The 23,531-nt window shown below is 44.9% G+C and overlaps 1 protein-coding gene across 1 annotated transcript in view; it reads right to left on the reverse strand.

Annotated features, from left to right (window-relative positions):
- Positions 1-761: 761 nt before the first annotated feature.
- Positions 762-23,531, reverse strand: part of LOC138552110 (zinc finger protein 850-like) — a 160,143-nt gene continuing 137,373 nt past the window's right edge. Inside the window, exon 3 of the mRNA XM_069642517.1 lies at positions 762-6,956. Within this exon, the coding sequence (XP_069498618.1) occupies positions 3,034-5,895 (2,862 nt within the window). The 5' untranslated portion in view covers positions 5,896-6,956 and the 3' untranslated portion in view covers positions 762-3,033. The remainder of the gene's footprint in view (positions 6,957-23,531) is intronic.

Consider the following 23,531-nt stretch of genomic DNA (forward strand, 5'->3'; position numbering starts at 1 on the left):
GCTAGAAAAAGGCCACCAGAACATGAGGCATTCTCATGATTTCAATTGTGTTTCAAGACGCCCGCCCCCCATCTTTTACCGCTATGAGAGACAGTATCAATGTGCAGGAGACTGAATCAAAACTTTAGACCTGGTGCTCAATATTTCAGAAGCAAATGACCTCCCTAATGAATAGCAAGTGAAATACAGGTAGCCTGTAAGTGGTAACTTACCACAACTTTTTGATAGCTTTGCAATGCACCATTATCTGAGTGTGTGTACCATCATCATAGTTATGTTGTAAACATGCGTAAGGAAGCTGGCATGTAAGAAACAATGGACCTCATTACGAGGTATGCGGTAGAGGGATAACGGGGCCGGTAGGGATGCCAGCCCCGTAATCCCTCTACTGCCCAATTACGAGGTCTCCTCGCGGGACCCGCCAAGGAAGCCTGGTTTTACCAGGAGTCCTTAGCGGGTCCCGCTAGCAGACCAGGATGCAAACAACGGGCCCGTCATTAACGGGCCCGTTGTTTGCATCCTCCCCATTCCCACTGAGCCCTATTGGGGCTCGAATAGGAATGGGGATGTACTGGGTCCGGGTTCCTGGGATGGGGAATTACCGGGCCCTCCAAGGTCGGAATGGCCCGGTACTTCCCCATTCTGGGATCCCGGACCCAGTACCCGGAATGGGGGAAGCCATGCCGCAAAAAGCTGCATGGTTACCTCCTTCCTCGTAATGAGGCCCAATGTATCAAGAATAAAAGGCTGTTACACCGGTATTAAGCAATGAAAGATTTTATTGTAGATCTCGATCTATGACGTAAATCTGCATAAAATAGAACAGCATTCTAATTGTGTAGTACAAGTGTGTTAAAATGATATGATAAATGCCTACCAGTTCATAGATGTGTCTATTCAAGTTTATCATTTAACCCTATAGTGTGGCTTTTATTAAAAAAAAAAAATAGTTTTTAAATTAGTTAGATTGCACTCTGCTACAAATGTGTCATTGTCAACGTTTTTCTTAAGATCTGTCCAGTTCAAGCCATTCTTTGTGATGGTGCCTTTCTGGAGCAGATCTCATGCACCCTTCTTCATGACTGTCTTGTTCACCGAGATGCAGGAGTGGTTGAACTGCTGAACTTCATGTGCTGTAAACTCTGTTACAGAGGAGTTGAAGATAGTTGTGTAACATGCTGGAGGAAGGGGCACATTCTACCTCCTTCCCATCTGTACAATGGCAACTCAACCCAGTCAGGATCCCTGTTGCTGGAGTAGTGAGCTGGTCTAGATCATGAAGGTGGTTGTCAGCCTGTTACCTCGATCTAACCTTGTACTGGGCCATGAGCACATCTGGAACAAGACCAGAGTGTAGGAAAGACGGAGGGAGCTGGGGATCTCAGTCTTACTGGCATTAAGGCAGAGATTGTTAGCAGTGGACCATGCCTGAATAGCAGACAGTCAGGAATGGGAGAGGAAGTGGAGGAGACAGAGGAGAGAAGATTGAATAGAGCTGAGCGTCATCCGCTAACACTGGAAGTTTGGTGAGAAGGCTAGAGGGGCAAGGTAGATGTTGAAAACCCAAGGTGAGATGTTATAGCCCTCAGGGAAACCACAGGTAGAGAGTGAGACGGAGGAGAGAAAAGGGCCCAGTCCAGAGCCAGGTCCGTGATACCAAGGGTATCACAGAGCCGATTTGTAAGGGTGGCATGATTGACTGTATGAAAGGCAGAGGAAAGTTCAAGAACAATGAGAACGGAAAAAGAGTTGGAATCGAGATTAGAGAACAAGTCTTCACAGGTGTTCAGACCGATATTCATGAAGAGAACCAAAAAAGTCAGTGTGGTGGATAAGCTGGGAGATGGGCAGCTTCTCCAATAGAGTGCCCAGGAAGGGGGTAATGGAGATAGAGTGGTATATTGCCAGTCAGAAAGGCTTTATGGTGAGAGGATGCACCAGGGAGTGGTTGAGGAGTAACTGGAAGGATCCAGTGGCAAAGGTGCAATTGCAGAAATCAGCAAAGGCTGGAGGAAGGATGGCAATGTTGTCCTTGATAGTTCTAGAGGAGCTGGGGAGCACCTGTTTTGATGAGGCTGTCATAGAGCGGACTCGTCTAGAAACCTCATCAGGTGATATAGGAGAGTAAGAGGCGAATAGAAGTGGGGAGCAGAGGCAAATGTATGTATATGGTATGTAACATGTATATGTTTTTTCACCAGTATGATCTCTCTGATTTATCAATAGACAACATTTCAGCATAAAAGCTTTATCACATTCAGAACATGAATATCGTTTCACCCCAGTGTGATTTCACTGATCTATCACACAAGCTGATCATTTCAATTAAAAGCCTTATCACATTGAGGACATGCATAGCATCCTCCCAGTGTGACTCCTCCGATGTCTCACTAGGTTACTCTTTTCACTGAAAGACTTACCACATTCAGAAGATGCATATGGTTTCACACCCGTGTGATTCCTCTGATGTCTCCCTAGGTTACTCTTTGCAGTGAAAGCCTTATCACATTCAGAACATGCATATGGCTTCACCCCAGTGTGATTCAGTTGATGTATCAATAGTTCACCCTTTCGCATGAAAGCCTTATCACATTCAGAACATGCATATGGCTTCACCCCAGTATGACTTCTCTGATGTATCAATAGATGACCCTTTTGCTTGAAAGCCTTATCACAGTCAGAACAAGCATACGGTTTCTCACCAGTATGATTCCTCTGATGACTCACTAGGTTACTCTTCACAGCGAAAGCCTGATCACATTCAGAACATGCATATGGTTTCACACCAGTATGACTTTTCTGATGTATCAATAGTTCACCCTTTCGCTTGAAAGCCTTATCACATTCAGAACATGCATATGGCTTCTCACCAGTATGACTTCTCTGATGTCTCACTAGATCGCCCTTTCCCTTGAAAGCCATATCACATTCAGAACATGCATATGGCTTCACCCCTGTGTGACTTCTCTGATGTATAAAGAGTTCACACTTTTGCTTGAAAGCCTTATCACATTCAGAACATGCATATGGTTTCTAACCAGTGTGACGTCTCTGATGTCTCACTAGATTACCCTTTTGCTTGAAAGCCTTATCACATTCAGAACATGCATATGGTTTCACACCAGTATGACTTTCCTGATGTATCAATAGTTCGCCCTTTCGCTTGAAAGCCTTATCACAGTCAGAACATGCATATGGCTTCTCGCCAGTGTGAGTCATCTGATGTCTCACTAGATTACCCTTTTGCTTGAAAGCCTTATCACATTCAGAACATGCATATGGTTTCACACCAGTATGACTTTCCTGATGTATCAATAGTTCACCCTTTCGCTTGAAAGCCTTATCACAGTCAGAACATGCATATGGCTTCTCGCCAGTGTGATTCCTCTGATGTCTCTCTAGGTTACCCTTTAAAGTAAAAGCCTTATCACATTCAGAACATGCATATGGTTTCCCACCAGTGTGACTTCTCTGATGTATCAATAGTTCACCCTTTCGCTTGAAAGCCTTATCACAGTCAGAACATGCATATGGCTTCCCGCCAGTGTGAGTCATCTGATGTCTCACTAGATTACCCTTTTGCTTGAAAGCCTTATCACATTCAGAACATGCATAGGGCTTCTCACCAGTGTGACTTCTCTGATGTATCAATAGTTCACACTTTTGCTTGAAAGCCTTATCACATTCAGAACATGCATATGGTTTCTCACCAGTGTGATTCCTCTGATGTCTCACTAGGTTACTCTTCACAGTGAAAGCCTTATCACATTCAGAACATGCATATGGCTTCACCCCTGTGTGACTTCTCTGATGTATTAATAGTTCACACTTTTGCTTGAAAGCCTTATCACATTCAGAACATGCATATGGCTTCTCACCAGTATGACTTCTCTGATGTCTCACTAGATCGCCCTTTCCCTTGAAAGCCATATCACATTCAGAACATGCATATGGCTTCACCCCTGTGTGACTTCTCTGATGTATCAATAGTTCACACTTTTGCTTGAAAGCCTTATCACATTCAGAACATGCATATGGCTTCCCACCAGTGTGATTCCTCTGATGTCTCTCTAGGTTACCCTTTAAAGTAAAAGCCTTATCACATTCAGAACATGCATTTGGTTTCTCACCAGTGTGATTCCTCTGATGCCTCTCTAGGTTACCCTTTAAAGTAAAAGCCTTATCACATTCAGAACATGCATATGGTTTCTCACCAGTGTGACCTCTCTGATGTATAAATAGTTCACACTTTTGCTTGAAAGCCTTATCACATTCAGAACATGCATATGGCTTCTCGCCAGTGTGAGTCATCTGATGTATCAATAGTTCAACATTTCGCTTGAAAGCCTCATCACATTCAGAACATGCATATGGTTTCTCACCAGTGTGATGTCTCTGATGTCTCACTAGATTACCCTTTTGCTTGAAAGCCTTATCACATTCAGAACATGCATATGGTTTCACACCAGTATGACTTTTCTGATGTATCAATAGTTCACCCTTTCGCTTGAAAGCCTTATCACAGTCAGAACATGCATATGGCTTCACCCCAGTGGGAGTCATCTGATGTATCACTAGTTCACCCTTTCGCTTGAAAGCCTTATCACATTCAGAACATGCATATGGCTTCTCACCAGTATGAATTTTCTGATGTCTCACTAGATCGCCCTTTCCCTTGAAAGCCATATCACATTCAGAACATGCATATGGCTGCACCCCAGTGTGACTTCTCTGATGTATTAATAGTTCACACTTTTGCTTGAAAGCCTTATCACATTCAGAACATGCATATGGCTTCTCATCAGTATGACTTCTCTGATGTCTCACTAGATCGCCCTTTCCCTTGAAAGTCATATCACATTCAGAACATGCATATGGCTTCACCCCTGTGTGACTTCTCTGATGTATCAATAGTTCACACTTTTGCTTGAAAGCCTTATCACATTCAGAACATGCATATGGTTTCTCACCAGTGTGATTCCTCTGATGTCTCTCTAGGTTACCCTTTAAAGTAAAAGCCTTATCACATTCAGAACATGCATATGGTTTCTCACCAGTGTGACTTCTCTGATGTATCAATAATTCAACATTTCGCTTGAAAGCCTCATCACATTCAGAACATGCATATGGTTTCGCACCAGTGTGACGTCTCTGATGTCTCACTAGATTACCCTTTTGCTTGAAAGCCTTATCACATTCAGAACATGCATATGGCTTCTCACCAGTGTGACTTCTCTGATGTATCAATAGTTCACACTTTTGCTTGAAAGCCTTATCACATTCAGAACATGCATATGGTTTCTCACCAGTGTGATTCCTCTGATGTCTCACTAGGTTACTCTTCACAGTGAAAGCCTTATCACATTCAGAACATGCATATGGCTTCACCCCTGTGTGACTTCTCTGATGTATCAATAGTTTACACTTTTGCTTGAAAGCCTTATCACATTCAGAACATGTATATGGTTTCTCACCAGTGTGATTTCTCAGATGTATTACTAGTTCACAATTTTGCTTGAAAGCCTTATCACATTCTGAACATGCATATGGCTTCTCGCCAGTGTGAGTCATCTGATGTATCAATAGTTCACCATTTCGCTTGAAAGCCTTATCACATTCAGAACATGCATATGGTTTCCCACCAGTGTGATTCCTCTGATGTCTCTCTAGGTTACCCTTTAAAGTAAAAGCCTTATCACACTCAGAACATGCATATGGCTTCTTCCTTGTGTGATTCTTCTGATGGATCAATAGATGACTTGTTTCTTTAAAAGCCTTGGCACATTCAGAACACTTATGTTCTTTCTCTTCAGAGTGAAATGTCTTCTGTTTCCATCGAGGACTTGTTTCCTTGAAAGGAGCTTCACATTCTGTTAAATCAGAAGGTTCCTCCATTTTTAGGATGTTATCTTTAAATTGTAATTCTCTGAATTTGTATAATGATCTGACTCTCGCTGTTGGTCTCACCAGGTCAAGTGCATTTCTTCACACAAGTGTCAAGAATGAACCGCAATCCTCGGCCAGAGCAGGCAAGTCCGAAAATAGACAAAGGCTTGTGTTTGTAACCTTTCTATGTCCAGAGCACAGTTTCTAGACTTATGGTTTTTGGGCTTTAAATGCTGCCATATTTTACAGAAACATCAGCAATAACTGACTAGCTCCACAGCAGGGGTGTTATTGATTTTGAAGCATCAATTGCAAAGTTGGTGTTGAGCACCTTTTTCACACTGAATGTGGTACACCAGTGTCTTGCCTTAGACAACAATGTGTAAAGAGTGTCTACAAGTCCCAATGCATGAAGGTACAAAGACTCTACTTCAAAGTGGGTGCCATTTCCCTCTTGTCTGTCCATTCATATTCTCTCCTCTCTCTGGTATGGATTCAGTGGTCTACCGTTACATGGCGCTATGTCCTGGAATACTTGTCATAGCTGGCCATTTGTATTGCATTTTTTGGCATGTGCGGGCACTTGTAAGGTGCCTTTTGTTAGCCTCTCCTTAGTGTATTCTAAAGTCTTCACAGAGGAGGAGGCATCCCATTTAGAACATTTCTATAGACTCTCTGGGGCTTAGTATCTCCTGCGTGTATGTTCCCATATGCAGTTACTTATCTCTACGTTACAGAATGCTACATTGAGCATATTGGTACAACCTTAATTGTGAATATAATGTGATGGCTCGAAGACGCTTTGATGGAAGAGAGATATCATATGGGTTGGACAAAGAAGACCTGCCAAGTGACTGGTATTGACTGGACATAGGAACCAGATATTTCCACTAAAAAGATAAACAATTGCAGTCTGTGGAATATTTGTCCCATGGTTAGAAGCTATACGTTGGGACTGGCTGTCATGATGAAGCAGACTTTCCCAAGTTCCAGCTATCAGAGTAACCTTTCTTTTTTTAACAGAATCTTTTCACAACATGTTATTGTTTTCCATTCTTGCTTTTTTGGCCCTGTTTGAAGGAAAAAAGAAACACAGGATTAGTCTTCCACAAGTGACACATACATTCTCGTTTGAAAAAGCAAATAGGCATGTTTTCACTTAATACAAATCCTGGAACACTACTGAATTATTTAGAAGACACTTGTTAAATGGTAGCATAACTGATCCACAATCTCATGAACAGGATTAACACAGATATCATGAAATATGTGGCCCACTGACCATTCCCACATCATGCTTTGGCACAGAAATCAATAAAGAAGTGCCACACTGGCCAACAGCCAGGATTGACAGAGGGTGGTGAAGCGCGGTCACTGAGGATGAAGGCCATCCTGTCAGCCGGTCATGGCTGGTTGTGGTCAGCTGACACGCTCTAAGGTGCACAGAAAAGATGGTGGAACAGGAACTAAGGAAAGGAAAGCTTGAATGCAGTGTACTGAAAAAAGGATGCTGGCCGTGGCCAATTTGCTGAGATCCTCTCTGTCGATACCGGAGGAGGATCTTTGGCTTCCTGTAGTGTCCAGCAGAGAAGGAGAGACTAGGTTAGCCATTCCAAGATGCAAAGCAAAGATGAACGGTGAAGATAGTGATAGCCCGTGTAGGGGAACAATGAATAGGGAACAGTAGAGAAGCAGATACTTTGCAGTTAGCCATAATAAGAAGCCATAAAGAACAGAAAGTGTCCTGATTATAAGAAAGTCTTCACACTATAATTTCATGAGCAGAAAGGTTTTGCTTAAACTGTTTTGTCTCAGAACCATAGCATCCACCAATAGTGTTCTACATCATAGGGTTAGTCACAGGTCCTGCAGATCAGTGGCAACTATGACATTGGCATTGGCATTAGAACAGAGGGAGGATACTGTGTTGGGATCTCTCCTTGAGGCGGTTGTGCCCCATTCAGTAGCCTGCCTGCTTCTGCAAACCACACAACATATTCAGATTCTTGTTACGCTTCTGGAGTAGCTCAAGACTTGGTAACTCTGGAAGCACAGGGGATGTCGAACACCGACGTGATCTTATTCAGGCAGGAACTATGAGAACAGTATATGGATAAGTATGTTCCTGTCTGAGCCAGACACCTTGTGGTAAATGATCGAAAATGTCAGCAAGTTATACAAGAAAAAACAGGATCCTAACCCAGCAAAAAGTGCAGGTTGCCCTTATTGAGGGTATTGATGAGACCCTGTTGGCCTCCGTCCAGATCAAACTGGAGACTTGTCCAGAAATGCAATGGGTATGTGTAGGAATCTTGTGTGTGATGCAATGACGTACTGGCAGCAAGTGCAGAGACCTCCTGGCTTTAGTTGTGTGATCTCTGTTGTTCTTTCCAAAAACGGCCCCATTCTGAATCACCTGCAATGTTCTAAGGTTGTTTTCAGTGGTGCCAATCATCAAACTGTTGCAACAATCAAGACGGAAATTAACCAATGCTGAGGAAACTGATGCAAGGTTGGTGGTTGTGAGATGGGGTTTGATTTGGCGCTAAAGTTTATTTACATAGGAAAAGGAGGCCTTGATCTATAGGACATGTTTATGTAATTCTTTTGAGCTGATTAGTTGGGCCGACAAGCATGAGCTCGGTTTTATCATTGTTCAAAGCAAGTGAGTTCATGACCATCCAAGTTTGGACGATGTTATAGACTCTGTTCACATTTTCAGGATCGAGATCGTAGTTTCCAGAAAGCTCAAACACAAGCTGAGTTTAGTCAGCATAATTTGTATATTTTACATCTATACCATCAAGCATATCAAATAAGGGACGTACATAGATATTAAAGGCATACTCTAGTAAAAAATGTTATTGTCCCTATGGGTCGGGCATATTTTTTTAAGGCTAAGTGGCTCGATTTTAGAAAACTTTCCTATAGACCTTACCCGAGTTTTCGTCCATTAAACGCACGCGAAAACAAGCACCTGGGAGCCGCCATTTTCTGATAATCCTATCTTTTCCCCGATCGCCCTGGCTGACCTGCTTTTGCGGCACTAAATCAATTCCCCCGCCCCTGAGCCTGACATTATCAAAACATTCATATTCCCCGCCTCTACCCGTGACGTTACTGTGCTGCATAGGCAAACGCGCCCAGTCGTCTTCTGCGCGACTCCACACAGAACCCAGAAACCAACACAGATCAACTCACAACACAGCGTGCCACAATTCGGAATATGAAACTGTACTTTACAATGAAACAGCAACACGGTACATTTGGTAAAGTAAATTTATTTGGCATCAAATGTTTAGAGAATATTCATATGAACTCCGGAAGCCATTTATTTTCTTTTATCTGTATCCGCAATAACTGTTCCGTTTCATCTTGAGTCACGCGCTGTTCCTTTATGGCATAATATGGTGATCGTGCTCCAGTTGTTGACACGTTGTTGACACGAAGCTGCAGGTGTCTGCTGAAGAATCCATCCGCCGGTGTCTCAAACAGATGGCAGTTGCAGAAAGGGATCAAATACCTGTTATGAAAACAAAAAAATGATAATTAGTCTCGCTAGCCGAACTTCATTAATATTACTCATTTAATTTATTACGGCCGATCAGAAACTATTTGCTTGCAAGGGTAGTTCAATGGAGTATGTTCTTCTCTAACATAAATGCGAAAAGTAACAAGATAAATCGAGGCCAACACACAATGATAAACGACAGTCTACATGCATGAGGAATGATATGATATATGATATGGCATTTGTAACGCGCGTATACTCAAGTGTTTCTAGGCGTGACGAGGCAGGTGGGGAACAAGGGCAGACAGACAACACTCCTACTAGGCCAGGTGTCTTTCTGATCGCGCATGGGGATGGGTTGTACAAGGATAGTTGAATACAAATTAAATAATAGGGCCAGCTGGTGGCAAGTGCAAGGTAAATGCCGGGACAAGGGGCTGAAGGATACAGAGACAGTCCCGTAGTGCAGGGAAAAGTGGCTGGGCCAAGGAGCGAGATCGGTGAGACCAGTGAACCTGCATGCCCATGTGCCCACTACGAACAGTTTTACTTGCTTTTCCTAGCTCTTCATTCATTCATTTATTCATGCATCCATTCATTAAATCTTCATTCCGGTATGAAAGCGTGTAAAGATTTACTTACATTATATTTGAAATTTCCATTGTGTCTCTTCGTAATGCAGTCTGGAAAACGGACCGTGCTCTTGACAATGATTTTTCGTATACTGACCTAAAACTGAAACTCGGTCTAGTTTCTGAATTTTCTGCCTTATCGTCTCTTACGTTATTGCGCACTCCCTTCAAATGCAGTTCTTTCGGCATGGTCCCTGTCTCAAGGTCAAAAAACAATAGACCCTTATACTTCCAGTGCGACTTGTGGGCCTCATCTGTGCACTGTCCTTCGCATTCTTTATTTGCAACATCACGTAGTGTAGGCATCTATGAGAACTTGAAGTTTAGAATCCGTCTATGTAGTGCGCCTCAATGTACAAATGCGAACTGGCTTCTCTCCCAAATGCCACGGCCTGCTTGGCTGGCGCGTTCTAAGTGCCCCAATTTTGTCCCTGTTGTCTGCGAGCTTTGCAGCCCAAATTGAGACATTTAATTTTTTGCGGAAGGTCAGGGAAAGTATAAAGTACCACAGGAGTTGAGTTAAAAGTGAGATTTATTGTTTGTTTGTTTGTTTTATTATTTGCAATACGCAAGCCTCCCCTCCGTTAACAGTGCGCAGCATTTACATTTACATGAGATGAGACATGAGAAAAATATATACATACACATATGTGAGGTGAATATAGAGAATTCAAAGATGACACCCAGCTTCTTCGCCACCCATGATGGTGAAGTTGGGGGTTAGGTTTACTGGTACACTGTACAATAACATTTATTTACAAAAATACAATCCTATTGCAATTATTTAAACCGTGATTTGTACTTTACAATCAGCTGTGCATCGGGTGGGCATGGCACAGTCGCAATGTTTGGTGGCAATGGATCACTGCTCTGTACAGAAACGTCCAAAATTCCATATCTGTGCTTCTCTAACACAGCAACAATAAGGCCTTTCACAAAGTCGAACTGCATTTCATCATAGACTGGTTTGATCACCCATTGCTTACTTCGTTTTGAAAACACCTTAGTGTAGCGAGGCATCCTTACTTTACCCCTAGTCCTAGATTGTTCACGTCCGACATTGCTGTTATGTGCCAAGACCGCTAGTAGAGTGCGATGTTTCATGCCCCGAAAGCTAAAATGCAAGCGCTTTGGCCTGTACTTTAGGCACATATTGTGGAACACCTCCAAATCTCCTGTGGGACAGAATTCTGTCAGTCCTCTCAAATCTCTTGATAGAGTTTTGTCGAAAACAATCTTCTCAATAGCTTTGTGTGTCGGTGATGATGGAATCAACCACTTCTTCTTCCGTGCCTCCTCTGGGGACAAAGGGGCATGTTCACATTGGTGGAAATGTTCATTTGCTGTCCAGCGGTGAACGTTGGTACAGTGGTGCATCAGTGACCGCCATTTTTCAAGTAGCATTTCCACTGACCCCTCGCAAGTTTTTGAGCTCCACCAAAGATGGTTGGTGATAGAATGTGGCCACTGCAAAATACTTAGAAAACCTTTTTTTTTTCCTGTAGCCGAGATTTTCTTATTGATTGATTTAGCAAGATGCCATATGTCAAATTGATGTTTAATATGTGGGAACCTCTCTCTCATTGTCTTGGCAATTGAAACGTGTCTGTCTGTGGCTATGAGGTCGATGTGCATTCCCCTCGATTGTAGATATTCCACTGATTTTATAAAACCTAGTTTCTCCATGGCCACTGAGGAGGTACATTGTGTTACCTGCACGACCACCGAACTCACAATTTTCTTACTATCCATGTCCTGAAAGTGGTAGGTGCAGTACTTGGCAGAAAATCCAGGGCTATCGCACTGTCCATCGCCGGCTAGCCTGAATCGTTTGCCTTCGAATGTACTTGCTAGAGACAATTGTTCAATTCTCCAAGCATCACTAATGGCCGGAAACAGATAATCACGTTGGTATGTGTAGTACATCGCACTAGAAATGAAATGGAGTCCCACAAACTGAAAGAAAGCCTCTAACTTTCTAAAACTGGAGACACTAAAAAGTGATGCAGCTGCACACAGTAAATTGCCTGCTGGCATTTTCCCCAGCATTGGTTGTGCAGACCATGAGAACCTATGATTTAATATACAGGCGGCATTTATTTTGACGTTACTGCCTTTCATTTTACGAGTCACATTAATCAATGGCTTCCCACATACTTTCCTTCTAACGGAATGCACACATTTAAGCATACTTATAATTTCCATCAAGCAAATGTCGAATACAATGTATTTGCTCTCTTTCATTAGACTGTCATCCTGCGTCAACGTTGTTTCGGCCTTTGACGTTGTGGAGATGTCAACACATTGGAAAGTAATATCGCTGATTTCAAGTATTGTTGCGTCTATGGATGCTGCGGCTGGTTCATTCTCTCTCATTTCAACATCTGCTAATTCAACATTGATGGGAGAACACAACAATGTCGACATGTTTTTTGGTGGCAATTTTTTGGCTGGTGTAGATTGTGTAAATTGATCTGCAACTACTTCAGAGCTATCTTCAATACATTCAATAACATCTTCTTGTGGTGGTCCGGTCGCACAGTAGCTATGGTCCAATGCAACTTTGCTGTAGTCTCCAAACAGAGCTAATTCATGTTCTGGCCATTGGACATGAGCATCACGAGCCTGAACACGCCTCGCCTCAATTAATAGTTCCTCCATAGTGTACATGGTCTGGCAAGCCACATCTCTCATTCGCTTCACTGTCTGTGTGTGTATAGTTCTGACGCCCACGGGTAACTGGAGGAGAGATTGGAAAAGGGATGTTCAGTTTAAACACAAGATGGAGTGTAGTATAATTGACTGGAAAAAAACATAAAATAGTCCCCACCACAAAAAAAAAATTCAAGTTATGAACTGTTTGTAACTAACCTTTTTTTGTTTTTTTTTCTTTGCAACTTTTTTGACTCGACCTTCAACATCTGCACGCTGTAGCTCCGATTCGTTTCCGCATGTCCTCCCTTCTTCTTGCACTGCAAGGACTATATTTTCTGTATCCGCATAGTGTCAGAATTCCGGGAACCTGGTTCCGCGTTGACCCGTCGTGAAGAATATATTTCTTCCTACCAATGTGATTCTCAGGAGTACGAAAGGACAGTCTAAGAATCCAATTGATCGGAAGATGGTGTAGAGTCGTTGGGATCGTAGAGCTGAGCGGCCCGCAACTTCCCGGTAGATGATGGTTCCAGGTTCCAGCCAACGACTGCAGAATATTATACTGATTACAATCAAATACACCCCTTTCAAGAGAACACGTAACAAAATCTCAACAGACTAACCTGCAGAAAACGGTTTAACCAGAAGTGTTTCATGCAAGAATGTCCTCTATACTGGGGTACTCTGGAGACCAGAAGAAGAGAAAAGACAATCAGTACCAGAGAATGAGTGGAAGAAATAATGGTAAGGAAAGGTAGGTTTCTTACCCTTTTTTCCCTGGAAGTGAACGTCCCTGGCAAAGTCCTTCTTCTTTCCTGTAGGAACAGTGTGATGGTATCTGCCCTCTGTTCGGTGGACCAAACAATCCAAGGTGTAAGAAGTCACTAGTCCAGCAACCACCTATTCCCGCCGGCACGAGGACGCCTAAAAGGTGCTCAGGAAGTCTCTAGTCCAGCACCAAGCCTGTACCCGCCGGCACGAGGACGCCTACAGCACCCTGGGGAAGGACAGGGAAGGGATTGGAGAGGGAAAAGGAAGGAAGGAAAGAACGAAGGTAAGAGGTCTCCCAAGCTTCGAGGTCCGATTTCGACAAAACCAAATCACTAGGCAAGAATAATCCATAAACAATCCGAGGTCAAGATACAAGAACAGGTAAGGATAATCCAAGAGCAATCCAGTAAACGTAATCCGAGATCAAACAAAACCACTAAATCTGAGCAAGAAAAAACCGCTGTCACTATTGGATCAGAAGCAGCGAGAAGTGGGCGCCAGATCATTAAGTACTTGAAGTACCGGCACCAAGATGGTCACGTGACCCAACACGTTTTCTATCACGTGGAAGATGCTGCGTCCACTGACGTAGTCTCCATGGCAACTTCCACGTGAGGCGTCGGGAACGCAGTTCCCGACGCAAATGTGTTCCGTGCGTAGAGCGTGGATACCGCAAGCCCGCCTTCTGTATGGTGGTATAACGGGACAGAAGCTTTTGGTGAGGATGAGACACGTGAACCGCAGGGGTGATACAAGACCTGGAGCGTTTTCTGACAGTATCCTCCCCCAAAGGACCCCCATGCCCCCGAGAGGCCAAAAATTGGGAAACCAACAACGGGGCATGCACATTCTGCTCCGGTTCCCATGTCCGTTCTTCCGGACCGTAACCCTTCCAGTCCACTAAGAAATACCTGGTACCACGAGAAACCCTGGTATCAAGAATGGAATTGACCTCATACTCCTCCACCCCTTGAACCAATATCGGAGACGGAGAAGCCGGTATCCTGGTGCTGTCTACACAAGGCTTAACCATGGACACATGGAAAACCGGATGTATCTTCCAAGAGTGCGGAAGTTCTAATTTGACCACCAATGGACTCAAGACGTCCTTTATAACATAAGGACCTACAAAACGTGGCAACAAGCATCGTCGACCTGGAATGCGTAGGTTCTTAGTGGACAACCATACCCGTGTACCTGGAATGTAGACGGGTGCAGGACGGCGATTCCGATCCGCGTACTTCTTCGCCTGTTCTTGTGCTTGTTTCAGATGTTCCAGCACCCTATCACGGACCAGAGACAAATCTTTGATACAAGATTGAACTGCCGGACAATCCTCAGGTAGATTCCAATCAAGAGGAAGGGTGCGTGGGTGTTGCCCATACAAGGCATAGAATGGCGATGTTCCCGTTGATGAATGGCTGGAATTATTATACGCGAATTCCGCCAAAGGAAGAACTGCTAGCCAGGATTCCTGATGTTGAAGGATGAGACACCTGAGGTACTGCTCCATGGTAGCGTTAACCCGCTCTGTTTGACCATCCGTCTGGGGATGGAACGCTGTGGAACACCGTTCATCTACCCCCAAAGAGAACATTAGATGCCTCCAAAAACGCGACGTGAACTGGGACCCCCTGTCAGAAACCACAATCTCAGGCAACCCAAAAAACCTGAAAACATGTCGCAAGAACAACTCTGCCAGCTTAGCAGCTGATGGCAGGCCTTGGCAAGGCACAAAGAGAGACATTTTAGAAAAGCTGTCAACCACCACCCATATGGTATCAAACCCATCAATCAAAGGCAACTCCACCACAAAGTCCATGGTAATCATCGCCCAAGGTCTGGCTGGCACTGGTAATGGTTGTAATAACCCCATAGGTTTCGCTGAATGGGACTTACACTGGGCACAGATGGCGCAGGTCAAGATATATTGCGAGACGTCTCTTCGCATGGAAGGCCACCAACACCAGCGTTTGAGGAGTTCAAGAGTTTTCTGGGAACCAGGATGCGCTGCGATAGCAGCGTCATGACACAAAGAAATAGCTGTACACCGGGTATCCTGATCAGGCATATAAACTCGACCCTGGACATAAGGAAGACCATGCAGAATATCCATGTTATAGTCTGCCAGTTCTGTGGGCTCTTTATCAACCCAGTTCTGGAGCGTTGACTTCAAAGTGGGTTGTAGAACACAACTACAGACCACTTGTGTAGGTAATAACAAAGACCCATCCTGTGGACGTGAACCATCATTACCCAGGCTTCTGGATAGCGCGTCCGCCTTGGAATTCAAGACACCTGGGCGGTAAGTCAAACTAAAGTTGTACATGGAAAAGAATTCATGCCAACGGGCATGTCTCGCAGTGGTGCACGTCAGGGACTGCAACGCCAACAGGTTTCTGTGGTCAGTAAAAACCTGGACCGGTAATTCCGTCCCAAGGAGATGATGACGCCAGATCATAAATGCGTCTCTTACGGCCAACAATTCCCGTTCAGTAACGGTGTAGTTACGTTCATAGGGCGTTAATTTGCGCGAATGGTAGGCGACTGGATGCAACTCCTTGGTATCAGCGCAGGTTTGGGACAAGACAGCCCCTACCGCGACATCCGAAGCATCAGCTTCGACAACGAATGGACGTTTGACATTTGGGTGTAGCAACACCGGGGCTGTAGTGAACGCGGCTTTTAAAGACTCAAACGCTATTTGGGCGTTATCGTTCCATAAATAAGGTTTCTTGTTACTGGTCAATTCGGTGAGGGGTGCAGCAATCGAAGAGAATTGTCTAATGAACCGCCTGTAAAAGTTCGAAAACCCCAGAAATGATTGTAACTCCTTCCTTGAAGTTGGTACAGGCCAGTTTAAGACAGCTTTCACCTTATTGCTACTCATCTGCACTCCTTTATTGGTGATGTCATATCCAAGGAACTCGACCTCACTCGCATGGAATACACATTTTTCCAGTTTGACAAAAAGACGATGCTCCCGCAAGCGTTGTAAGACTTGTGAAACATGACGTACATGATCTTCCATGGATGGAGAATAGATGAGTATATCATCTAAATAGACAATAACGAATCTGTCGATCATGTCGCGTAGAACGTCGTTGATGAAATTCTGGAATGTGGCCGGGGCATTGCAAAGCCCGAATGGCATCACCAAATACTCGAATAGGCCATATCGTGTCTTAAAGGCTGTTTTCCACTCATCCCCTCGACGTATCCGGACCAAATTGTACGCACCCCTTAGATCTAATTTGGTGAAGAATTCTGAAGACCCTAACTGATCCAGCAAGACAGAAATCAACGGGATTGGGTATTGATTACGGATAGTACCTGCATTGAGTTCCCGATAATCAATACAAGGTCTTAAGTCCCCCTCCTTCTTGGGTACAAAAAAGAGCGGTGAAGCAAATGGAGAGTGAGAAGGCCGAATAAAACCTAACTCGAGGGCTTTATCCAAATATTCTTTAAGGACGACTTCTTCCTTTTGTGTAAGGGAATAGATACGTCCCGAAGGTGTCTTGGCATCCGGTTTGAGAACAATGGGGCAATCATAGGGCCGATGAGGCGGCAGGATCTCTGCTTTCCCTTTGTCAAAGACGTCCTTATAACTTGTGTATTCGACAGGTAATACGGTGTTAACAACAGCTCCTATTGTAACCACAGAGTTCAACAACGCCCGACTAGGAGCTTCAGGTACTTCATACATGGACTCTAGGGAACTGCAGGATCGAGGGCGTTGCTGAGCACTGAAAGCTATAACCCCGGTCTCCCAATTAACGACCGGGTTATGAAGCTTGAGCCACGGTAAACCCAGGATGAGTTTGTATTGCGGTGCCATAATGACGTCAAATGTGATGATTTCCGAATGCTCGGCGCCAATAGTTAACAACAACGGAATGGTATGTTCAGTAACAAGCCCCGAAAGTAGGGTTGAACCGTCAACCGCATTGACTACCTCCGGAACACTTTTTGACAACAAGGGAATACCCCATTTCCGAACGTATTGGGCATCAATGTAGTTACCGGTTGCCCCTGAGTCAAGAACAGCTGCAGAACTCCAAGGAGTGACCTGATCGTAACTCAACATGACGTCAATGTAAAAAGGCGTGGACAACGAGGAACCCTGCAGGGAAGAGCTCGGCGTAGGGGTTCCTTCTACGACCGGGCCTTGGCGTTTCCCGACTTGCGGGGTCTCTTTGGACATGCACTAAGCAGATGAGTAGAGGAACCACAATAAAAGCACAGATTGTTCCGTCTACGATGTTCTCGTTCTTCTGTCGTTAGCGGGCCCCTAACTGCCCCAATTTGCATAGGCTCGTCACCGCCAGAAACAGGGATTGGGGATATAGTGGTATTGACCGTAATCATTCTCTTCTCCCCCTTTCTTTCGGTACGTCGGGCATCAATCTGGAGTACTAGATCCAAGAAATCAGAAAAGGACGTAGGAACCACCGGAACCGTAGCTATGGTATCCTTTAACGTATCCGACAGTCCTTTATAGAACAGAGCGGCTTTCTTATCTTCCGGCCAACCAGTTTCAGCCACCAACTGATTGAACTTAGCCAAATACGATAATAAAGGAGTGTCCCCCTGACGGAGATTCAGCAATTCCAGATCCGTGGCCTGAGTCTTGTAGCGAGTATCAAACACCCTCGTCATAGCACTGATCAATGCATCGCAGTCGAACAACAGCGGACTGCCTTGTTCCAACAAAGGATTCGCCCAAACCGCGGCCATACCTCCAAGGTTAGATAAGACAAAGGCTGCTTTAGTAGTCGCATCAGGAAACGAGGTAGGCCGACACAAGAAATGCAGTCTGCATTGGTTAATGAATGTCCGAAAGGATTTTGGATCCCCAGTAAACCTTTCTGGGGGAGCAAGCGGGAACTGAGCGGCCATGTACACATGCGTAGAATCAGGTCTGACCGAAGGCCCTGCCTGACCTGAAGCGGAAGCGGAGGCCAAAGATGGTATTCCTGTAACCACTTCCCTGATACCGGCTTGCATTTCATCAATGCGCCGGTGGGTGTCAGCCTGGGTGGCCGTCATATCGGCACGTAGGTCGGCCACTAACTGAACCAAAACGGCCAACGGGTCATTCGCGGCATCCATAATAAGGCTTCTGATTCTGTCAGAATTCCGGGAACCTGGTTCCGCGTTGACCCGTCGTGAAGAATATATTTCTTCCTACCAATGTGATTCTCAGGAGTACGAAAGGACAGTCTAAGAATCCAATTGATCGGAAGATGGTGTAGAGTCGTTGGGATCGTAGAGCTGAGCGGCCCGCAACTTCCCGGTAGATGATGGTTCCAGGTTCCAGCCAACGACTGCGCCAGATCATTAAGTACTTGAAGTACCGGCACCAAGATGGTCACGTGACCCAACACGTTTTCTATCACGTGGAAGATGCTGCGTCCACTGACGTAGTCTCCATGGCAACTTCCACGTGAGGCGTCGGGAACGCAGTTCCCGACGCAAATGTGTTCCGTGCGTAGAGCGTGGATACCGCAAGCCCGCCTTCTGTATGGTGGTATAACGGGACAGAAGCTTTTGGTGAGGATGAGACACGTGAACCGCAGGGGTGATACAAGACCTGGAGCGTTTTCTGACACATAGCCAGCAAGGAATGAGGCTCCATCGTCTCCCTGAAACATAGTACTTTCATTACTATGTATCAAAATATTGTTAACATAAAACACGTGAGGACGAACACACAGGTACATCTCAATAGCCAAATACGATTTAAACATTTTGTGCAACAATCAAACGACAAGTATTCGACCAGTGATGATCTATTTCGATGGAACTGTTAGTATCCATACCTCTGGCTCTGCATGGACTGCCATGAATGGTTGTATTGGAGAGGAGGCATCCGCATCTCCATGAATCCCTGAAACACAGTACTTGCATTAGTATGGTTTTCAATATTGGAAACATAACACACACTTGGGGTCGACGGCACAGGTACATATAAAGAGATAACCACAAATGATGCATTGTCTAAAAGAATCAAGGAAAATATAAGTATGCAGATTTCATCGACTTATTTCTCCGATTCCTTTACATCTGCATCATCTAAATGGGATGTTGTGATTGTAGTGGAAGCTCCGTCGTCTCCCTGAAACACAGCACTTGCGTTAATAGGGAAGAAAGTATAGCAAATGGAATCACGTTATATGATCACGCATGCTGGAGCTGTCAGTATCCATACCTCGTGCTGCTGAAGAATATCTATGGATGTTGCAAATATAGTGCGCACTTCCGAAAGCTGTTGCGCCGATTTGTATACTTGAATGTCAGGCTCTACATCAAGTGCGGGGGTTGACGCTCCATCAACTGCCTGAAACATAGTACTTGCATTAGTGAGGTTTACAATTGTGAAAACATAACATACACCTGGGGTCGACAGCACAGGTACATATCAACGGCTAACCACGAATGAAACATTGTGTAGAACAATCAAACGACAGGAATTCCGGCTCTGATGATGACGCTCGATGGAGCTGTCAGTATCCATACCTCCTGCTGGTGAGGATCATCTAGAAACGTTGTAGATGTGGCGGACGCTTCAGCATCTCCCTGAAAGACAGTACTTGCATTAGTATGGATAACACTCATTATAAATGAAAACAAACACCAGTGGACGATAACTAAGGTGTATATCAATTGGAAAGCAGTAACTATTACTTGACATGCATAAAACAAGTATGTAGCGGATTAGCCTAGTAAGATTACCTGATACGCGCTAGAAGTGGTTGATAACTGCGACCACGTCAAGGATGTAGAATGTTCTTGCTTCAGATTCAAGGGATAGTCAAGAAGTTGTAAAGGTCAATTAATGATTGATAGTGAAATGCCAATATTAAAAATAGCCATGTAAGGCGACAGAATACTTGAAAAATGCTCAATACAGCACAGTTCCCTGTCCCCATATATATATATACATTGCGTTTGTGGGTTATGAAATCGAAAAAGAATATATTGATAAATGTCATTATTCAAAAAACTATACACTCATATCAATATCGAAATTACTACAAGGGATAGAACACCTACAATATCTATTAATCCATTCGGCTACACACTACCGCAAGGCCTAAAGCTACATCGGGACACTTGACTCACCGGTGGCGGAATGTGGACAAATAGAGTGGGAATAGCGTTTTCGCGCAATTTGCGTATCGTTCGCCGTTTATTCTTCTTTGTTACCCAAGAAGTTGTGTACATGTCCAAGGAAAAGTGCCGGCTGCAGATGCGGTATCGATCACCCCTCTTGTCCTCTAAGACTTGGTGGACTCTACTTTCCAGCTCATCCAGTGGATATCCGCAATGTCTGACCCATTCTCTTATTCGATCAACAGTTTTCGGGAATACATGCATTGTAGTTCCTTCAGATTTCGCATGGGTCTTCGAAGGGCAACCGCTAATCGAACAGGCAGGGATTGTTGATAAATCTGAAAAGTAAATATCGACATTATTATACAATCTTCAAGAGTAAAGATTTGATACAAAAGTAAATGAATCATACAATGATCAATGCAAGGTTTGTTTTGGTCGCAGGAACTATTCCAGTTCATTATGTGCTGCTTAGTATTTGCATAAGTTGTAGAAATGTATAATTAATGTGTCTGAAATCTGAACATGTGACTCGTCCCTTGGATGTTTTGTCTTGCATGAGAAGGAAACATGCTAACATTATTGACTGGACCCCCGAAGGATGCAATTCAATCACAATAGTCACAGATGAAAATAAATAGATCTATTGATAGCATAGCAATGCAAACTGAAGTCAATACCAATGAGACCAATGAACATTGCACTATTTTGTACTCTACTGGAAAATAGATAGAAATTTAAAAATCTGCGAAATATAACCAGGATACATGGCCTTACCTTGACCAACAAACAGTTGGGTTCAGCAAGCAGAGCAGTATGTTGCGGGAGAATAGGTGGATGGCCACAGGTAGCGCACTGATGGGTATGCTCGAAGCGGTCGGTCACAGAGTTCACGGATAGCACGACGACAAGCAGATAAGCATAGATCTCAGTGGTTCCCAGGTAGCAAAGATGTTCTCATGAGACATATCGAGTGGTTTTTAAAGTATTAGAAACTGGGGTGTGTTTGTGAATGAATGACGTATGTATGTCGTGGTATTAGGGGGGCGGCCTGCCTCGGGGGAGGCCTGGCTGGAGACACGGGGTCTGAGGAGGCCATGTGACCGATGGCCCCTTGGCGTGGGACACCTTTTGAAGTGTAAATGTAGTTTGGCACCTTGGCCTTTCGCGCCCCTGACAGCCCCCCATGCCAGCGAGCATCCACCGGCGCGAACCGCCTTTGATACAGGGGGGTGGGATGGATGGGCCTGGGGCGTGCAGATAAGGCACAGGAAGACTGTTGAATGGAGACACACTTATGTGGATTGCAGGGGGGCGGCCTGCTTCAAGGGGAGGCCTGGCTGGAGACACGGGGTCTGAGTAGGCCATGTGACCGATGGCCCCTTGGCGTGGGACACCTTTTGAAGTGTACATGTAGTTTGGCACCTTGGCCTTTCACGCCCCTGACAGCCCCCCATGCCAGCGAGCATCCACCGGCGCGAACCGCCTTTGATACAGGGGGGTGGGATGGATGGGCCTGGGGCGTGCAGATAAGGCACAGGAAGACTGCTGAATGGAGACACACTTATGTGGATTGCAGGGGGGCGGCCTGCTTCAAGGGGAGGCCTGGCTGGAGACACAGGGTCTGAGGAGGCCATGTGACCGATGGCCCCTTGGCGTGGGACACCTTTTGAAGTGTACATGTAGTTTGGCACCTTGGCCTTTCACGCCCCTGACAGCCCCCCATGCCAGCGAGCATCCACCGGCACGAACCGCCTTTGATACAGGGGGGTGGGATGGATGGGCCTGGGGCGTGCAGATAAGGCACAGGAAGACTGCTAAATGGAGACACACTTATGTGGATTGCAGGGGGGCGGCCTGCTTCAAGGGGAGGCCTGGCTGGAGACACGGGGTCTGAGGAGGCCATGTGACCGATGGCCCCTTGGCGTGGGACACCTTTTGAAGTGTACATGTAGTTTGGCACCTTGGCCTTTCGCGCCCCGGACAGCACCCCCCATGCCAGCGCGCATCCACCGGCGCGAACCGCCTTTATATCAATATACAGTATATCGCCTTTATATCAATGATAGTATATCGTTGCTTATCAATAACAAATGCCACATACCGGAGATTCTTGTGAGCACAGACCCACACTTCAACCGGTGTATTATAGTGGCCAAGACCCTAAGGCCTGTATAATCCAATGGTAATTGATAGTATAGATATATGTGATTCATTTAAAAAATCGAGACAAACGTTGTTAAAATAAATGTGGTGTTTTATTTTGTAACTTATTTTCATGACAAAAATAGAAGACTTTAAAGGTTATACAGGTCAGGTTGCAGCACAGCGAGAGAAAATCCCCTGTACTGACCGCTGTCACTTGGCAACGTGTCTCTAATGGTACGAACGGCACAGGCGGGTATCACTCTTCGAACGCGGTGTCCAAGCCTCCCGTGAAGCCACCATGTAAAGGAACGATAGGCCACCAGCCTGTACCACCTGTGAAAAGGAATGAAACAAACTGTTTTTAAATGACCCAGATAAGTTTAATAAACGTTTGTTGTCAATGACAATTCTTGTAACTAATGGCATTTTACATGGACAAATGCTATCTAGACAATGCACACTATTGAATGACTTACATGCGTTACAATGATATGTAGATGTAATTTTGGATATAGTAGAAGAACATGAAATAGGAGTGGCATGACATGCAGAGTATACTTACTCGTTACTCGGATTACAGGGACGAACAGTTGCTCGAAGTTCGTGCATAAGCACCATCATGATTCTCAACACGGCCCGTGTGAGGCAGGCTGCCCTGAAGTCTGGCAGCTCGGTGATGCATTGCGGTCGTGGCTCGCCTTCCGAAATGTAGGCCAGGCATCCCGAGTTTTCTCGGCAGCAGCAGTTCTCGTCCTCGGTTGGCATTAGCTCGCACCGATTGCATGTGCACCAGGTGGAGACACCGTCCA

This window comes from Ambystoma mexicanum, chromosome 1q (assembly GCF_040938575.1).
Source record: "Ambystoma mexicanum isolate Mex_15411 chromosome 1q, UKY_AmexF1_1, whole genome shotgun sequence".
Classification (NCBI taxonomy): Eukaryota; Metazoa; Chordata; class Amphibia; order Caudata; family Ambystomatidae; genus Ambystoma; species Ambystoma mexicanum.